Raw genomic sequence first — 17,915 nt, forward strand, 5'->3', positions numbered from 1 at the left:
CAATGCTTTCTCTAAAAGGCATTTTTCTGTACCAGCCATGACCGATGCACCTTTGGGGTTTTACGGGAAGTACGATATAGAAAAATCAGTGTCTGAACTCAATGTGCCTGTACTATGAAATGTTTTAATAATGTTTTTAATACTGCTGTTTTTGAAAATTACCAATAAAGCCTCATTTGATTTTTAAACCATTGACATTTTTCTTTCACCGTCGGTGATGGAGGGTTACTTGAAAAAAATTTATTATAACCCGGCAAATCCTGGTAGCTTTGGGGGAAAAGACTCTTTGAAAAGAGCTCTTGAGGTTTCGGGTCAGAAAAGTAATGACCAACAGGTGCCGGATTGGTTATCCGGTCAATATGCTTATACAATTCACAATCCCGCTAGAAGGCATTTTAGGAGAAATAAGGTTTATGTATCTGATATAGACAGATGGATTTAGCGGACATGACAAATGTGTCCGAGCATAATCATTGTGACTATTCCATTCTGTTTGCTTTTGTGTGTAGTAGCATTTTCACTAAGTGACTAGAATTTTATACAAGAACTCTTTCGTCTCCTCCCACAGTCGGGATTGGAAAGGGGTGGGGTGATACGCCTCTCCCTAACCCTATAGGCGGATAGAGAGATAAAGGCGTAACTCGGGGGCGTGAATATTGTTAATGGGGAGTGACAAGTGTCTGGTTTACGAAAAACCCACCCTAAAAGGTGGGGTTTAGAGATGATCAATTATGACGGTAGTCCACCCCGCAGGGGCGGGGGTATAGTTCATATTTTTATAGTTTCATATTTACATAAATTATATTTTTATATTTCCATATTTTTATATTTTCATATTTTCATAAATCATATTTTTATATTTTACATATTTTTCATATTTTATATTTTCATATTTTTATATTTTAAATATTTCATAAATCATATTTTGGGGCGGGACTTAATGTCATCCATCATATTTGGGGGCGGGGCTTAAAGTCATCAATCAAATTCACACCTCTTTTGACAGTTGCTGTCTATATGTACTACTTTCTTTGATTGTAATGAACACATCTACACATGTCCGTCTGTGCATCCATCCATTTTACAACTGACTTAGGGTTGTGAGTGAAACCACTTTGCATGCATCTATTTACACATATGGGCACAGTGTCATTGACAAAACTGTCGTAGCAATTAAAAATCAAGGCAAGCTTCCAACAAAGTAGCTATTTGGCTTTTTTACATCTTTGATGAAATGAGCTCCTCCATTTCTTAATACTAACATAAAATGTATTTAGGATTTAAGTGCCTGAAGCACATCTCCCAATTAATAAAACATGTACATGTCATTGCTGAATACAAACCTGCAAACACTAAATTTGTGTTATGAGAGCAGACTAATGGTTATAATCATTAACCCTTAACATATAAAGAACCTAGTAAAAGCAATTAAGATGTCATATACCCTATAGATAGGATATAGCGGGTTGGATAATGGATGAACAGATATTAGAATGGTACGTTCTTGAATTTAATGTCTATTAGTTGCAATTAATTGACTACAGGTAACTTTTGTAATTGTGGATTTGCACACAGGCTAAGCAATAATAAAATCTGATCACTCGTGATACACTTTGGAAACAGCACAGCAAAACCTCTTTTACAAGAGTTCCAAAATATTGGAAAATTAAAAAATTTTTTAATGTAAAAAAATTGACTTAGCTACTAAATATTACTCGTTAATGTGTTTTTAAAGAGGTAATGATATAAATATAAATCTTACTATAGAAAATGTTGCAAATCTAACAGAGTGATTCTCTGATAAACCAGATTTTAGAAGTATTTTGCTACAAATACTTTTAAAGGTTTGTTTAAAAATTCAGTATCCTAAATCATTTTGGAATTCACCATTTCAACAGTACAGATATAATAATGTTTGAATTTTCATTTTTAGTATTATTTTAAGTAGTATTTTTCAGCTGCTGGAGAAAAAATATGGCCCGATAAATCAGACAGTCTATGTTGATCTCACTCTTTATAAACTCTTTGCTGAAATTAAATGTGTGCTGCTTGGTCCAGCCTTTTTTGGTAAAATCTTATAGCAACATAACTAAGGCACATTGAAGTCCAGAAAATTGTCATGACAGACCAGAGTTGCCATTATCTGACCAATACCTTTAGGAGTAATTCCATTCTACACTTACTCTTCATTTTATTTTCAATAATCTCTACATGTGGTTTGATTCATTCGTGTACATGTTAATATAATAGTTTAAGAGGTACAGTAGATTCTGTGCATATTCATATGTTATTGATATGATTTTGAGTGTTTGAATAATTTACTTTTAGTTGACTAAAACTGATTTACCTTTTCTCAACTAAAATTAATTTATTTTTGTTGACTAAAACTAGCAGTAATTAAATGACTAAAACGTGACTAAAACTAAAATGCATATTTAGTCAGAAGACAAAAACTAAAACAAAATCAAAATGTACTGTCAAAATTAACTGTGCTATCTTCATAGACTGCACCCAAAGTAGGTAAATATTGGCAAGAACTTGATGATAGAAAGTGTGGCTCACTGTTAGGGATGGGTTCCAACCTGTAAGTTGGCTCCACAGTTCTTTGGACCCTATACAATAGTGGGTCTGGTGACTTATAGGTTGGCCCTGCCAACTCACATTAAACTTTTAATGTTTATTGATTAAATCTTGTTCAATTAGGTAATTAAATAAAATTTAAGTCTCCCCTACCTTAACTTATGGTTAATGGGAATGCTTAAACTCAAGTTAGGAAAATAACAGACTCTAGATCGCAGAATTCTCAGTTATATTATTTGAATGGTTATTTTGGGTATTGCTATAGTCTAGCCAGGATTTTGTTCCTGGCTTAAGGATTTTTTTTATTATTGTTAATTTTTATTAAATATAATTTTGTATATTTTCTTATAAGTAATGTGTTTGGTCTTCTTGAGTGTCATGTTTTGCACATTATTTTGTTCATTAATTATTTATTAAATATGTCTTATGTTTATTTTTGTGTTAATGTATTCATGTTTAATTATGTTCCCTTTTCCAATTTTGCTCAGTTTTTGTGACTTAAGGATTGGATTACAGACTGTCAACTGTCTTTTTAGGCAAACCCTTTTTGGTTATATTTCCTTCTGTTTTCCAGTCATTCCTTCTTGTTCTTTTTCGATTTTCTAGTACCTTTTTATGTAAGGAACTTGTTTTTATTTTTGTCCTAAAAAGCAGAGATTCACAATTACCCTCTCCTCTGAGAGGCATTTTTGATTATATTTTGAGATTTCTAAACTTTAAAAGCCTTTGTCCTAATTTTAGCCCAAGTAGGTCTAAGTCTGAGTTTGGGGCTTGGCTAGACTGTCACAGGTGAGACATCCTTTTGGCTTTCAGGTCTGAGGAGAACTGGACTGGTTTAAGATATTTCAAGGCCTACAACCTTTTTACTGCATTTAGTGGAAAACCTCCTAACAGGTATGGTCCTGAGGATAGGTGTTGGGTACAAAGTGACCTTGTCCATGCCCCTTGATTATTGAAACAATTCCAAATAAGCCATCCTCTGAAACCAAGTAGCACGGCGGCTCCATTATGAATCTGGAGTTTGTTTACAGTTGTTTTTTCTCCTTTAGTAAATGTTTCTATTTAATTGTTTAATGTATCTATATGTGTTATGAAATTTACTATTTTACGTTAATTTTGCTAATAATGTATGTACTAAGTATGTAATAACTGATTGTTTATCATCTACAGTTCTGCAGTGACATCATCTTTATTTTAAGATAGATACTTCCATTTTGAGTTTTAGTCGTTTAATATCTCCACATATTGTAAGTGAAAGTTTTATTATGCTTATACAGAATCCATATAGTTCGGTGGGAAGCACTTATTGCTCATTCAGAATGAGTACTTTACTGCTGTGATTGTCGCTTGCTTTCAAAGACCTCAACTTTCCTACACCTGCCCTCAGATTGTAATGGATAACGTTTATTAAAAGTGCTATGGTTTTGAAGATAATAATGCCATACATTGGGCTTTTATTATAGCAACATTTTTCAATGCAGGTGAAACAAGTCATCTGAGCATTCTCAAATGATGACATTATTAAGGTATACATTTTGTTCCATTTGTCATTGAAATGATGATTTTTAAGATATATATTTTCCTCTTAAGGCATTTTGACAAATACATTTTTGTTAGCTAGCTCATTTTAATAACTAATTTGTAATGTGAAATTTAAATGTTACTTCCTGGTCAATCAGTAAATGTTACATGGTTGGATAGAATCACTGCAGATTTTATGAGAAATAAAAATATTATAAAGCTTTTTTATTTGTAATATAGTAACACCCAGGGGAGGATTAACAAACAAGCTAACCTAGGCTGCAGCCTCCGGACCTTAACTGACTGTAGGGTCCTAGCTGGAAAAAAGAGCAATTTGATTCATTTGTTACTACTGTATTGTCACTTTACCTGCAGGGATGGACTGGTTATTGGGTCTAACAGGACAAACTCTGCTGTTCACTTCCTCTCTGTGGAGCGCTGGTGGGCAATAAGATGGAAAGAGTGAGACTAGGAGCATGAGAAATAGAGAGAAGTGATGTAAGTGGCCCACACTTCATCCTCCATGCAGTTGTCTGTCCAAGCATATGATTGTACTAACTTGTGGCCACCCCTCACCAATTCAAACACGAAAAATGCATAAGAGGAAATATATAAAATAAACAAATTAGTGATTTATGAACAAGGGACAGCAGTGGGGTGTACAAGTGAAAATTTGCGCTTAAACATCTTCTCAGAAGATTGACAAAAATGCAATACATAAGTATGACTTGGACATCTGCAGCACATGACCTAAGGCTGTGGTTGGCCCTAAATGCCTTAGTAATAATTACTGTGTGACTGTCACCAAACATTTTTACTTTTATATATCTTCATGTAGCTGATGCACCAATGTTTTTGTCTTGTGGTTCCCCCTCTCTTTCTGCAGGTCTAGAAGCGGATTCAGGTTCATTTATTGTTTATTCTATACGAAAACCCCCCCTTCCCCCTTTACCTCCATCTCCTCCTTTTCTCTCTTCTTTTCTTTCACTTTTGTCTCCGTGTCCGGTTCGAATCTTAAAAACATCTGAAAATATTTCTAATAAAGTTTTGGTATCAGGCATGACTTCAGCAGAAGCTCTAATGCTCCACCTGAGAGAAAAACTGTAAGGCTAGTTGCCAGCATTCAGACATCAATTCTGATTGCTTCACAGCCGAACAGGACACGGTAAAAAAAAAAAAAAAAGACAAAAATGCAATACAAAAAAGTTACCATATATAGTGACTAATTTATTAATTTATGAAAGCAGGGATAAATTGAAAAGGTACATTGAAAGATTATGGGTGTTTGTATGCTTTTATTACGAGGACACCAACTTTCAAACACATGGAGTAGTGTTAACATTAGCTGTCAAGCCATGAATAGACATTTAGTTAGGTCTAAAACCTCACTTTGTTCATGACACACCCTTACATATTACTATTCTGTATGGTCAAGTGCAGCATCTGCAACGGAGTAGAGCAGAGCTGAGGAGAGGAAGGAGAACAAAGCAGCTGCAGATTTTTTTTTTGTATCAATCCAGATATTATAAGGTAGATGTTCTAATTTTTTACTGAATGAAGTAAGAATCTGTGTGTTAGATGAATACATTTTTTTATAATATTTTTAAGCCAGTATTACTAATAAAGACATACGTGGGTAACACTGAAATTGCCCGCTGCCTTTTTTCATTCATTTTTGTTGGGATCTGCTGTGCTTATGATCAGTTCTCAGTATTTGGATACAATTAAGAGAGCAAACCCACAGAGTAAAAAAGAAATTTATAAAATAAAGCATTAAAAGACACGACAAAAATACAAAATGTTTATTAATTGCTCACAAATGTAACAATGACATTACTGCACTTTAATTAACAAAAAACAAGAAAAACAATAAAGGCAATATAAATAAAAAACTAGATCAATAAAAGGTAAAACTGATTCACTGAATGTGAATCTACTTAAAACAAAAACCTGTAGCCCTGGGAAGGGATTTTCAGGACTAAGTGCACTGTATGACTTTACTTACAAATCAATAGGAAATAGCATGTGCATTGAAGGGTGCAAAAATAGTGGGTGCCAGGTCAATTGTGGCATTCCAGTCTGGATAAAAGGTTGTAGGCCAATTTGTGATGCCAGCCTATCCCGGATTACCTGTCAATAATGTCAACTTCTGTGGCCCATAATACATTGTTACATTGGTATGTTAAAATAAATGTGTCCATCAAGTGCCATGCTGTGATATGCATTTCATGTTTGCTATGAGTAACTACCTGAAGGCAAGGTACGGAGAGGTGGGCCATTTTTATTAAAAGGAAGGTCATGGGGATGCCTAAAGCTAGTCTCAGCCTAGGGGTCCCTGAGTTAGTTAATTTCCTGGTAATACCAAAATGAATTCAGTACAACATATGCTAAATTGTTTATCTTGCCTAGATGCAAATTTGATATATTTTAATTAACTTAATGCTTGTGTAATGAGTAGGCAACTGGAGGAGAATGGCCAGGAATGAATGACAGAATGTGTCTGTTAAAGTGCGTGAGTTGTTTGTACCAGAGTTTGTGGGTATTACTTGTGGTGTCTGTCCCAGCTGGACCCAGCCACAGTTGTATTTGTTTGATAAGAATTTGTCCCAGGTCAAATCTTTTTGATGATCCCTGCTGTACACATTGTATGGCGTTTTATGTTCATCATTGCAGTTGTCACTTTTTAAATTTTTTTCATTTTCTTTTCAACTACATTATATGTAAATATACATTGTTTTGTTTATGTAAGTTCAGTTTATAAGAATAATTAAAAAGGTCAGACAATTTTTGTGGATCAAAACCATTAAATAATTATGAAGTAATTATAAAGGAAAAAAACTAAAAGGGTATGGAAGTTTCATTAACATTATCTAAAACACAGTCAAGGGAGTTCAAGCAAATAATGAGTTTAAGGCAGAAACTGGCTCCAGACAAGGTTCACCTAAACAGAGTGCTTGAAATTCATTTTTGAAATTGGAGGGACAACTCCATTAAATGTAAGACAATGGGGGAATTCAGACTCTTTGAGTGGAATGGGGGTGGGGTGGGGTGTCAGAAATGACATTTTGAAAAGCACTTTGATATTGATATTTCTGGTACTTTTAAATGTTTTAACTTATTCTCACTGATTTTAAAATAGTTTATACAGTTTACAGTAGATAAAGTTATCATCTTAAGGTGGCTTATTCCCGTATTGCATTATTTTGTTACTACACAAGTTATTACACAAAAGATATTGCCTGGTGTGGTCAGTACTGTTATGCACAAGCATGCCCCACATGTCCTTTAACAACTAGTGAGGGATATATTAAGGATGTGCATACGTGCAATCAAGTAAAAAGAGATGAACAAAGTCATAGGTATACATTTAATTTTGGGTGTGCTGAAGGTAAATTAAATCCACACAATTCTGAGTCACAAGGAAGCCAGTGATTATCACAGAAGCACTGGATCTAAGGCAAGAGAGGTGAAGAAAGTACACAGCTTGCAATCAGATTAAAGATTACTAAATTTGGCACAGACATTTTAACACAGGCATACTGATAGTGTACAGCCAGCAATCCTGACTCACACTGGTCTGCATAGGTATAAGGCAGGAAGCGACTGTGGTAGATAATATGCCTGTACTATGCTGGGAATAGTTACATAGTCAAGCAAAAAAGAGTGAGCCACGTGCAATACACTAACAGGAACCTGGAGAGAGAGAATTTTGTAACCTAAAGTTGTAAGTTGGTGTCTATTAATTGAAAATAAGCAAAAATGCAGAAACACATTTCAAACTTATAAAATGACAGGTGAGCAATATTACTCTATTTTAAAACAAAAACTAAAGTGAACCATGGAGAATGCACATATGTTGACCTTATGTTTATACAACCTATAGACAGGGATGTAATACCTCATGAAGGTGGAAAAGGAAATGATGGCAAGAAAATCCACCACTGACTGACAAATGTGAGAAATGTGCTGTCTCTCCTAGAAAAACATTCACAGCAATGCTTCTCCTCTCTTTGGCAATATTTTCTGAGATGGTACAACTGAGATGCATCTTTGTAAAACTGGGAATTATAAGCAGTATGTTCTCAGCTAAACAGCCAACTACCAAACTAACAATTTACCCGAGATTGCATTTATTTTGCAACTACATGAGACATTAGTTACCTTCAGTGACACATATAGCAAAAATAATAACCATCATATGGGTCAAAATTTAGATCATAATTATTTAAAACAATTTACTCTTTAACTTTGGAAATATCATGCATTTATTGGATATCAAAAAAAACTTGTCTTTTTAACAGTGGATTTCCTTGAACTCTAAATATAATTCAACTGAGAAAACAATAAAATCAGATACATAATATAAATATATATGTATCGCGTAACTCTTTTCCAAAGTGTTTACTATCTTCTTTAATGCCTGGTTGGAGTCAGTGCTAATCAGACACGTCTTTAGCTGGGAGGAATGTGATGGCATCTATTATTTCATGTCTTTGAGATATAAAGGTGTCAGCAGTTGCTTTATAAAAAAGTGTCTTTAATCAATAACTGTGTTGTGATGGAAGAAATCAAGAAGGCTGTACTTTTCTCCACTTTTGTTCCTTTATTACTTGGTCATAGAGCACTTTGTGATTGAATTTCAGATAATTAAACAAATTATTTGTGGTAAAGTATGTAACAAATCTTGCACAGTATATGTTGCTGTTCCTCATTGGATTCCTGGAAACTAAAGTGTTTCCAAACAGCTGAATTGATCTTAATTCTCTTGGTGACCAAAAGCTCTCCTTCTATCATTTTGGCTTGGGCTGAACTAAAACATACAACAGCACAGTGGGAAGTGAGTTTGGGCTTTTAAGGAAAAATTTATGACACATGACAAAATGGGAACATCATTGCAAAACGAAATGCAGCACCATAATAGTCTTGTCTTGATTGCTTTTGTTTTTTTTTTCATAATCTTTGCAAGCTAAAATCATAATTAAAATTAATATTCGATTAATTGCCCAGACCTACATGATATGTAACAGAGCGCTGTCCAAAAGTTTAAATATCTGTTGTTGAACTGCTCCATAAATGTTGAAGTGAATAACCCTGTCTAATGCAAGCTCTTTTGAAATTGTAAATTGACACTGCCTATTGACTTAAAGGATCAAATGACATGGTATCTGTGTGCTCTCTCTATGCTTTGTAAGTCATGGTTAATCACATGTTTTCTTATTTGGGCAGAGTACAAAGAGTAAGATGATGCATTATAATTTCTATTAAGTCATCAATACAATATATTTATATTTTATTTTATGATGCCACTATTATACCTTATTTACTGGATTTAATTGGGATATCACTAGCTCCCAATGAATATTGGAAGAATTTTATTTCAATGAGTTGGAAAGATTTTTAAAATCACACCCAATTATTGTGTAGTACCCTAAGCATAAGCAATGCTTATTTGCTTATTGGAATAGACTGTCAATGAATTTATGTCTTTAATTTAAAAAGGCTGTGTTAATGTTACTATAGAGGTAAGACCCTATTCAATGGCCAGAGCTGGTTAGAGTGAGCCCTTTCTAATGCTTAGTTATCTGCTATACAGAAAATAGCAACATCTGAGAATAACAAGTAAATACATGAACACTAAAGTCAAGGGTTCAATTAGAGAGACCTTAGCACAGTCGGTAAATCATCCAAACTCCCTATATGGTTGATAACAACTGCTGAGTAAAAAGGGATATAAAGCAATAAGGACTCATGGAAACATAATTTATGTCACATAACTATAGCTGAAGTCATTTATACATGTCTATGCCTACATCACTGTGTCTTCGGAGATCTCAAAACATTCATGAACAACATAATCTTAAATACTGTAGTGATGAACATGAACTCCTTTTTACATATCATTTCAAAGAAGCACTAATGAGTGCTTCTTGAAAACACTAAAGATGATTGGGAGTATACAATACAGAGAAGTAAGGAGAATAAAGAAACAAGTTTAATCAAAGCAAGTGTCCTGGCACACTTTTACCACCCACAGAGTGGATAAAACTACAGAGTGACACCAAGTGACTGCCCACAATCCAAAGGATTAAAACTGATTTTCAAACCTGTTATGATTTGAAAGCAGGTTGTCTTTCACAATCCATGCAATACAGAAGGAGACCAGTAAACACTTAATCAGCTGGCCAACCAGACATTAACACCCCCTTTTATTTGCAAAGAAAGCTGAGTCTAGGTCTGGTTGAGTGCTGGCCAATCCTGGGTGCTGTTTTCTTGTGGGTGGGTAAATTTCACAGACATGGGTGTGCTGCTTTATGCAGCTTTGTTATTTTAACAAAAAGAGCACAACTCTTGATGTGTTGACTACACATAATGTATCACCTCATATTTTCTGTTCTCAAACCAACTGCAGGAAAATTTGTAAAAAAGGGAGTCTATGCCCTGTCTTCTGCTAAGTCCCTAGCAATATAAATCTTTTTTGTGGTACACTACTACTTTTTCCAGTTTGCACAGAAAAATATGAATCATACAATAATGGTGAACAAAAGTGTGCTGATAGGTCTTTAATTAAAATGGCAGTCACATTGATTGTTTCTCCAACTACTGTATGTAAAACAACCCAAATGAATCTAATATGTGCAAGTTGCATTCTACATAACACAACAGAATATTTGGGGACAGGAAGCTTTACATGTTGGAAATGTATTAAAAGACAGCTCAACTAAGCATAAGGATACTAATGAGATGCTGGTTTCAGAAAGATAATTAGCTTACCTTCACAATGTTTGCCATCACCAGTATAGCCAGATTTGCATATGCACTTATATGATTTGAGGGTGTTCTGGCAGATAGCATCAATGTTACAATTATCCAGTGTTTCCACACACTCATCAACATCTACAGAAAGAAACAGAGAGAAATGAAAAACACATGAAAGAAAATCTCCAATGTTACATCTTCAAAACTGCAGGTGTAACTCATTAATCTTTTCATCAATTGCTTTCCTTCAGTCATGTGCTCTTAAAGACAAGAGTCATGTAGAAATTTAACCCTGTTACTTTTCTACTGTAGACCTTTTAATGGAAGAAGAATTATTTTAGAAGTATTATAAACTATGCTAATAACCATTGAAGAAATCTGGTTTCTGAAAATAAAAAAATAAAAAAAGTTCTTGTAACAGTTGGAATATCTGACAAAGCAACTGAAGTACTGTTTGTGATATTCTTGACACTGCAGAAAAATAACTGAATAACATAATATTAACATGACTAATTTAATCCTTTTTAAAGGCCAGTAATGAGGTGGGCTGAAGCACAGAGCCCAACACATCATTTCTTCAGTGTAAGGCAAGAAACAGACGTAGACAATGCAGAACTAACTTACAAACTCACACTTGCACTCATATGAAGACAAATTCAGAGTCACTGATAAAACTAGCATGCGTGTTTTTAGTAATGTTTGAGGAAAACCAGGTGCCGGGTCAGGAAGAATATGCTAACTCCACACAGAAAATCACCATGTGGCAGTACTACTACGCATTGCAACATCATGCCACTATAACAGAAAATCAATGATTATATTTGGATGGTGATAACATACATTTATTAGGTTATAAACAAGCACTTATAACAGGACTAAAACCAATAAATCACATATTAATTTTCACAATCTGAATGTACAAAGCAGGGACCAACTGTAAATGGGGTATTAGTCCATCACAAGGTATACTGTACACTCATTCAAATTAAATGCAGTTACAAATGTAACCTAAACATCGTTCATAAATGACAGAAAAACAAGGACAGGAGGTAAACAAATTTAAAAAGGAGAAGAATGTGAAAACTCTAAACACTGATAGTGCAAGAATTTGAATCTTGTTTGCTAGTGCTATGAGACTATACTTCTAACCACTACATCACCACTTTGCCCATTTGCCTTAATTAATTTTAATAATACATAAAAAAATCACATTCTGTATATACTGTGGTTTTGGAAAATATAGTTAACAAAGTAAATAAATGTGTGATGTGCTCAAAACATGTGTTTTTCCCCTCACAAAGTAACCAAGCAGAACTTGTATATCAGAGTCCTATGTAACTAAACAGAAAGATTAATATCAACTAGTCATAAATCAATAAATTGAGAGTCAGAGTAATTTAAGTAACATATTGTATTGATTTTAATGAGTTTAAGATGATTAGTAAATTATAACTCAGCAAACATGCTATACTGCATCTCATTTAAAACAGATGACCTCCTCCAACCATCCAGACAGCTCAGAAAAAAACTTATTTTGAATTTATCATTCAAACACATTGCTGTGTCCAAAAGGTTAACAACTGCTTGGCATACTTAAAATAACTCAGGACATTATGAAATGCCTTCTAAATTCCAAGAACACTTCTGCTGCTGCAGATTTCAATGTTCTTCTAATTTTAAGGAAAATAAGACAACTGTAATATGAAAAGTAGGTTAGCATTTTCTCAGATGAGAAAGATTAGACAGTGTGATAGCAATATTCTGAGGTTCAAGTTATCACAATATGGTTCATTAAACAATAAATACCATCCCATTGTTTTTACTCCATACAATGTTGTTGGACGATTAAAGATTATTGTGATTTAAAAAATTATATGATAAATAAGTGAGCATTGTATTCCAATTAAGTCTGAACAGTGGTCAATTTCATAACATTTCACTCAATGAAGCAGGCCCCTGACAACATCACTCACAATTAGGATCTTGCCCAAGTAAATTTTGGACAGTCTGAGTATATAAATATGCGTTTGGTGTATAATATTACATATAAGAGATTACAATCCGCATCATACAGACAAATTTCACTTCTGAATATTAATTTTAAGATACTCTCTAACAACCTAGCAAGAAAGACTGAAAAAGTGCTTCCTTCGGTAATATCACAAGACCAAACTGGATTTATTAAAGGCAGACACTTAGCTTCCAACCTTTGACTCCTGTTTAATGTAATATATTCACTCACAAAGTCTAACACCCCAGAGATACTGTTATTATTGGATGCAGAAAAAGAATTTGCTATGGATGAATGGAACTATCTTTTCACTACACTGGAGAAATTTCAGTTTGGCCCAAACTTTTGTGCATTGATCAAACTGCTGTTTACCAGTCCAGAAGCTTCAGTTTGTATTAACATTAATTCAGACTACTTCAAAGTAGAACGTGGTACTAGAAAAGGATGCCCCTTGTCTCCACTGCTTTTTGCAATTGCAATTGAACCACTGGCAGTTCACTGTCGAAATGCTTATGAGATAAAGGGGATTATCAGAGAAGGACTTGAACAGAAACTTTCTCTATAGGCAAATGATATGGTATTGTATATATCAGATCCACAAAATACTGTGCCTGCAGTCCTAGCAGCAGTAAAAGAATTTCAAAAGATTTCTGGTCTCAGACTTAATTTGAAAAAAAGTGTGCTCTTTCCAGTGAATTCTCAAGCGTAGAATAATAAATTGGACACCTTCCCTTTTATCATCGCAGATCAGTTTAAATACCTAGGGGTAAACATCACAAGTAAACATAAAGCTCTTTATCAATAAGATTTTGCCATCTGTATGGAAAAAAATTAAGCAAGACTTGCATTGATGATCTACACTTCATCTCACTTTAGCTGGAAGAAATAATATTATCAAAATGAATATCTTTCCTAATCTTATTTTTCTATGTCAAAACATTCCAATAAACATCAATAAAGAATTCAAAACATCCACATATCCAAAGAGTGACCGTACAAAGACCCAAGACGGAAGTTGGCATGGCTCTGCCTAACTTTTAATTTTATTACTGGGCGTCAAATATACAAGCTATAAAACCCTGGACACTGAGACAAATAAATGAATAGACACAGACTTGGTCCGCAATAGAAATAAAATCCTACAGTACTTCTTTATATTCCTTGCTTTGTACCCCAATAAATACAAGTCATCGCCAATATAATAAAAACCCAATAGTACTTCACTCACTCAGAATATGGGATCAATGTAAGAAGTGTTTTAAGATAGAGAAGCTTTTATCTGTGGCACCTCTGAACAAGAACCACCTTTTTCCACCCTCTCAAGCGTACACAGTTTTTTATTGTCTGGAAGATATTCAGGATTAAATCACAAAGCATACAATTATCCATCCATCCATTATCCAATCCACTATATCCACCTAGGATAAACTGTAATTGTCTTTACTACACTATTGGCACATAGACTTATCTTGCTCAATGTAAAGAATCCTAACTTACCTCTTTTAAATCAATGGGTAACTGATGTTATATACTATTTGAAATTGGAAAAAAATCTAATTCTTACTTAGAGGATCTGTTTAAAACTTTTTCAAAACCTGAAAGGATCTAATCAATAACATTTTAGAATAAGTATTTAAATTGAGAGAGCAGATTCTCTCCCCTTTTTTATTCTACTTATTTTTATTTGTTTATTAATTTATCTATCGACTTATTTTTACTAGTTTAAAGTTTTACTCTGCTGGCCTAGCTCTGTAACCTGTGAAATTTCAAAATAACTTAGGTTCTGAGTTAAAAAAGAGAAAAAGTTGGGAATATCTCTTTCCACTTTCCCTCAACACAATGCCATACGTAAGAACCTTAGAACAAGTTAATGGGAACAGGCTGTTGAGTTCAACAAGTTCGACAATCTCATTCACTTTGATTTGATCTGATCATTTAATCCATATACAGTATCTATGGTTGTCTTTGTGAAGAAAAAAATCCAAAATCTGTGTGAAATTTGCTCTTAATAAGTTTCCAACTGTGTCCCTCTTTTCTCAAACAATTTACCTTAAAACAATACCTCTTAATCTCTATTTGCCTGAACTGAAAATTTTCAGCTCCTAATGTTTTTCCTAATACTTCATACCACTCAATACTGGATCCTAACATTGCACACAGTGTTCTACATGAAGTGTTCCTACTGTGTTACATAACTTTTGCACCTCCCTTGACTTGTACTCCACACATTATTCTATATAGTCTACTGTAGAATCCCATTGACCTCCATGATCCCTCCTGTATGCTGTCTGGAGTTAGACAGCGATGAGAACATTATCACTCTTTGATCTTTCTCATAAGGTGTACTTAAACGTTTAAAACCTCTCATTGTATATTCTTAACTAATAATACTTGTAAAGTTAGCCCTCAAGAAAAACAAAATTCTAATTAGGGATGGGATATAGCGCTTCGACTTTCGCAGCTTCACTCCATTGAGGATTTTAACACTAGAATTACCAGAGCCTACGAAAAAACTCGTAATTCCGTCCCACCTTAAACTGCTTCTTAAATCCCTTCACACCTCTCCGCCAGCGCCCTTTGTCTTCTAAATGTGCTGATAAAGAGAAGCTCGGAGCAGCCGGCTATTCCATCCCCCCACCAATTTAGAACGTGCACGAACTTCTCTCAGCTCATGCCTTGATTGAGTATCTGGGAGTGAAGTGGAGTTTTAGAGTGGAAATAATAGATCGTTGTTTGGAACACACGCATTTCATGTCTGTTCCGTTTCTACAGTAATCTGTGTCAACACATTGTTAAAACAGAAACGTTTTTTATATTCTAGTAGTAGATGACAAAATGTAGGCATAAACTATATAATGTATGAAGCCTGAAGTCCAAATAGCAAAGAAACATTTTCACAAGAATAACACAATTGCTCTTTTATTCAAAAATATAACTGCAGAAACAAAAAGCCGCCTAAACACGCGATATTGCCACCACTTTATTGTAACTGCCTCCGTGGTTTAATTGACTCAGCCCCGCTTGGGAATCAAGAGGTCACGAGTTCGATCCTGCGCCCCTCCGTTTTGAGAAGTAAACTGCTCTTAGTCTTACTGTTTTAAAATAAAAGCATACATTTGATTTCAGTCTAACAACCGGTGCAATTTATGATCCTTGTAAAGGCTAGCTGTTTTTTTTTTTTTAATTCACATTTTTATTCTCTCAGTCGCGTTCAGAATCAATCCATACAACCCCATCTGACACAGCTGTTTTCACTAAACGCGCTATAGCTCTGCAGTGTACCACGATGCATACTAACGCCAAACACCCCCCCGGGTTCTGACACACAAACGCTGGCGAAGCTGCTTTCTTCGAATGGTAAAGACCAGTAACTTCGGCGCTATATGCAATCATCAGACACTCCCCATCTGCCCGTGTCGTTCAAACACAGGAACATATATTGGTGTAAAAGTATAACAAAAGTGCACTTTTTCCATCGCCTTTTCCGGTAAGAAGCAATGTCTCTCTATGCTGTGGTTTCTATTACACACCTGAAAGAAAGAGACAATACATGTGAAAATATCAAGCATACAGCAACATGCGGGGACTGGCAGGAACACTCAATAAAACTGAATAAAAAGAAAATCAAGTGACGGTGAGATACGAAGAAGGCAGCTTCGCCAGCGTCTGTGTGTCAGAACCAGGTGGGGCGTTAGTATGCATCGTGGTTCAACGCAGAGCTATAGCGCGTCTGTATTCTGTTTCTTTTGTACTCCAGGGCACGCAGAGGAGAGAATAGTAAAGAGCAGTAAGTTCGGCGCTATATGCAATCATCAGACACTCCCCATCTGCCCGTTGTTTTGTTATACTTTTCAATACTTTTTATACTGCTCAAACGGGCATGCTCAAAAAATACACGTGTAATGCCACGAAAAGTGCACGCAGACACTTCATTTCGCAAACAAAACAAGTGCACTTTTATTCAAAACTACCTGTATAACCAAGAAAAAGAAAGCAAGTTACAGTAGGCGATTGATACGACAGCTTGCATGGTGCAATGCTAAGAAGTGCAGATTTTAATTCCGTGCTATATAAAATCATCACATTCAAATATTAACAGTTCCCACACACCCAAGGACCGTCCTTCCTACATTTACGACACGTGTACTTGTTGCCGTGTACACACCTCTCTGTGCTATGGTTTCTATTACACTGAATGAGCACCTGACACTGTACTTTCTTCCCTGGGGGAAGGTCCCGCATCAGAGAATTTCCAGTTCCTGCATAAATTCACACCTGATCTGACGCTGTTCGTTTTCAAATAATATTGCATTAGTGCGATTATATTTTCACATATATTGTCTCTTTCTTTCAGGTGTGTAATAGAAACCACAGCATAGAGAGAAGTGTGTACATTGCTTCTTACAGGAAAAGGCGATGGAAAAAGTGCACTTGAATAAAAGTGCACTTTTGTTATACTTTTACACCAATATATGTTCCTGTGTTTGAACAACACGGGCAGATGGGGAGTGTCTGATGATTGCATATAGCGCCGAAGTTACTGGTCTTTACCATTCGAAGAAAGCAGCTTCGCCAGCGTTTGTGTGTCAGAACCCGGGGGGGTGTTTGGCGTTAGTATGCATCGTGGTACACTGCAGAGCTATAGCGCGTCTTTAGTGAAAACAGCTGTGTCAGATGGGGTTGTATGGATTGATTCTGAACGCGACTGAGAGAATAAAAAATGTGAATTAAAAAAAAAAAACAGCTAGCCTTTACAAGGATCATAAATTGCACCGGTTGTTAGACTGAAATCAAATGTATGCTTTTATTTTAAAACAGTAAGACTAAGAGCAGTTTACTTCTCAAAACAGAGGAGCGCAGGATCGAACTCGTGACCTTTTGATTCCCAAGCGGGGGCTGAGTCAATTAAACCACGGAGGCAGTTACAATAAAGTGGTGGCAATGTCGCATGTTTAGGCGGCTTTTTGTTTCTGCAGTTATATTTTTGAATAAAAGAGCAATTGTGTTATTCTTGTGAAAATGTTTCTTTGCTATTTGGACTTCAGGC

At 35.1% G+C, this 17,915-nt stretch overlaps 1 protein-coding gene across 4 annotated transcripts in view; it reads right to left on the reverse strand.

The window, feature by feature from the left end:
* The window catches only part of scube3 (signal peptide, CUB domain, EGF-like 3), a 482,583-nt gene that overhangs the window by 405,030 nt on the left and 59,638 nt on the right, over positions 1 to 17,915 (reverse strand). For all 4 annotated transcript variants that reach the window (XM_039748670.1, XM_039748668.1, XM_039748669.1 and 1 more), the window contains exon 2: positions 10,873 to 10,995. In XM_039748670.1, coding sequence (XP_039604604.1) covers positions 10,873 to 10,995 — 123 coding nt within the window. The remainder of the gene's footprint in view (positions 1 to 10,872; positions 10,996 to 17,915) is intronic.

Source organism: Polypterus senegalus, chromosome 3 (genome assembly GCF_016835505.1).
Source record: "Polypterus senegalus isolate Bchr_013 chromosome 3, ASM1683550v1, whole genome shotgun sequence".
Taxonomy (NCBI): domain Eukaryota; kingdom Metazoa; phylum Chordata; class Cladistia; order Polypteriformes; family Polypteridae; genus Polypterus; species Polypterus senegalus.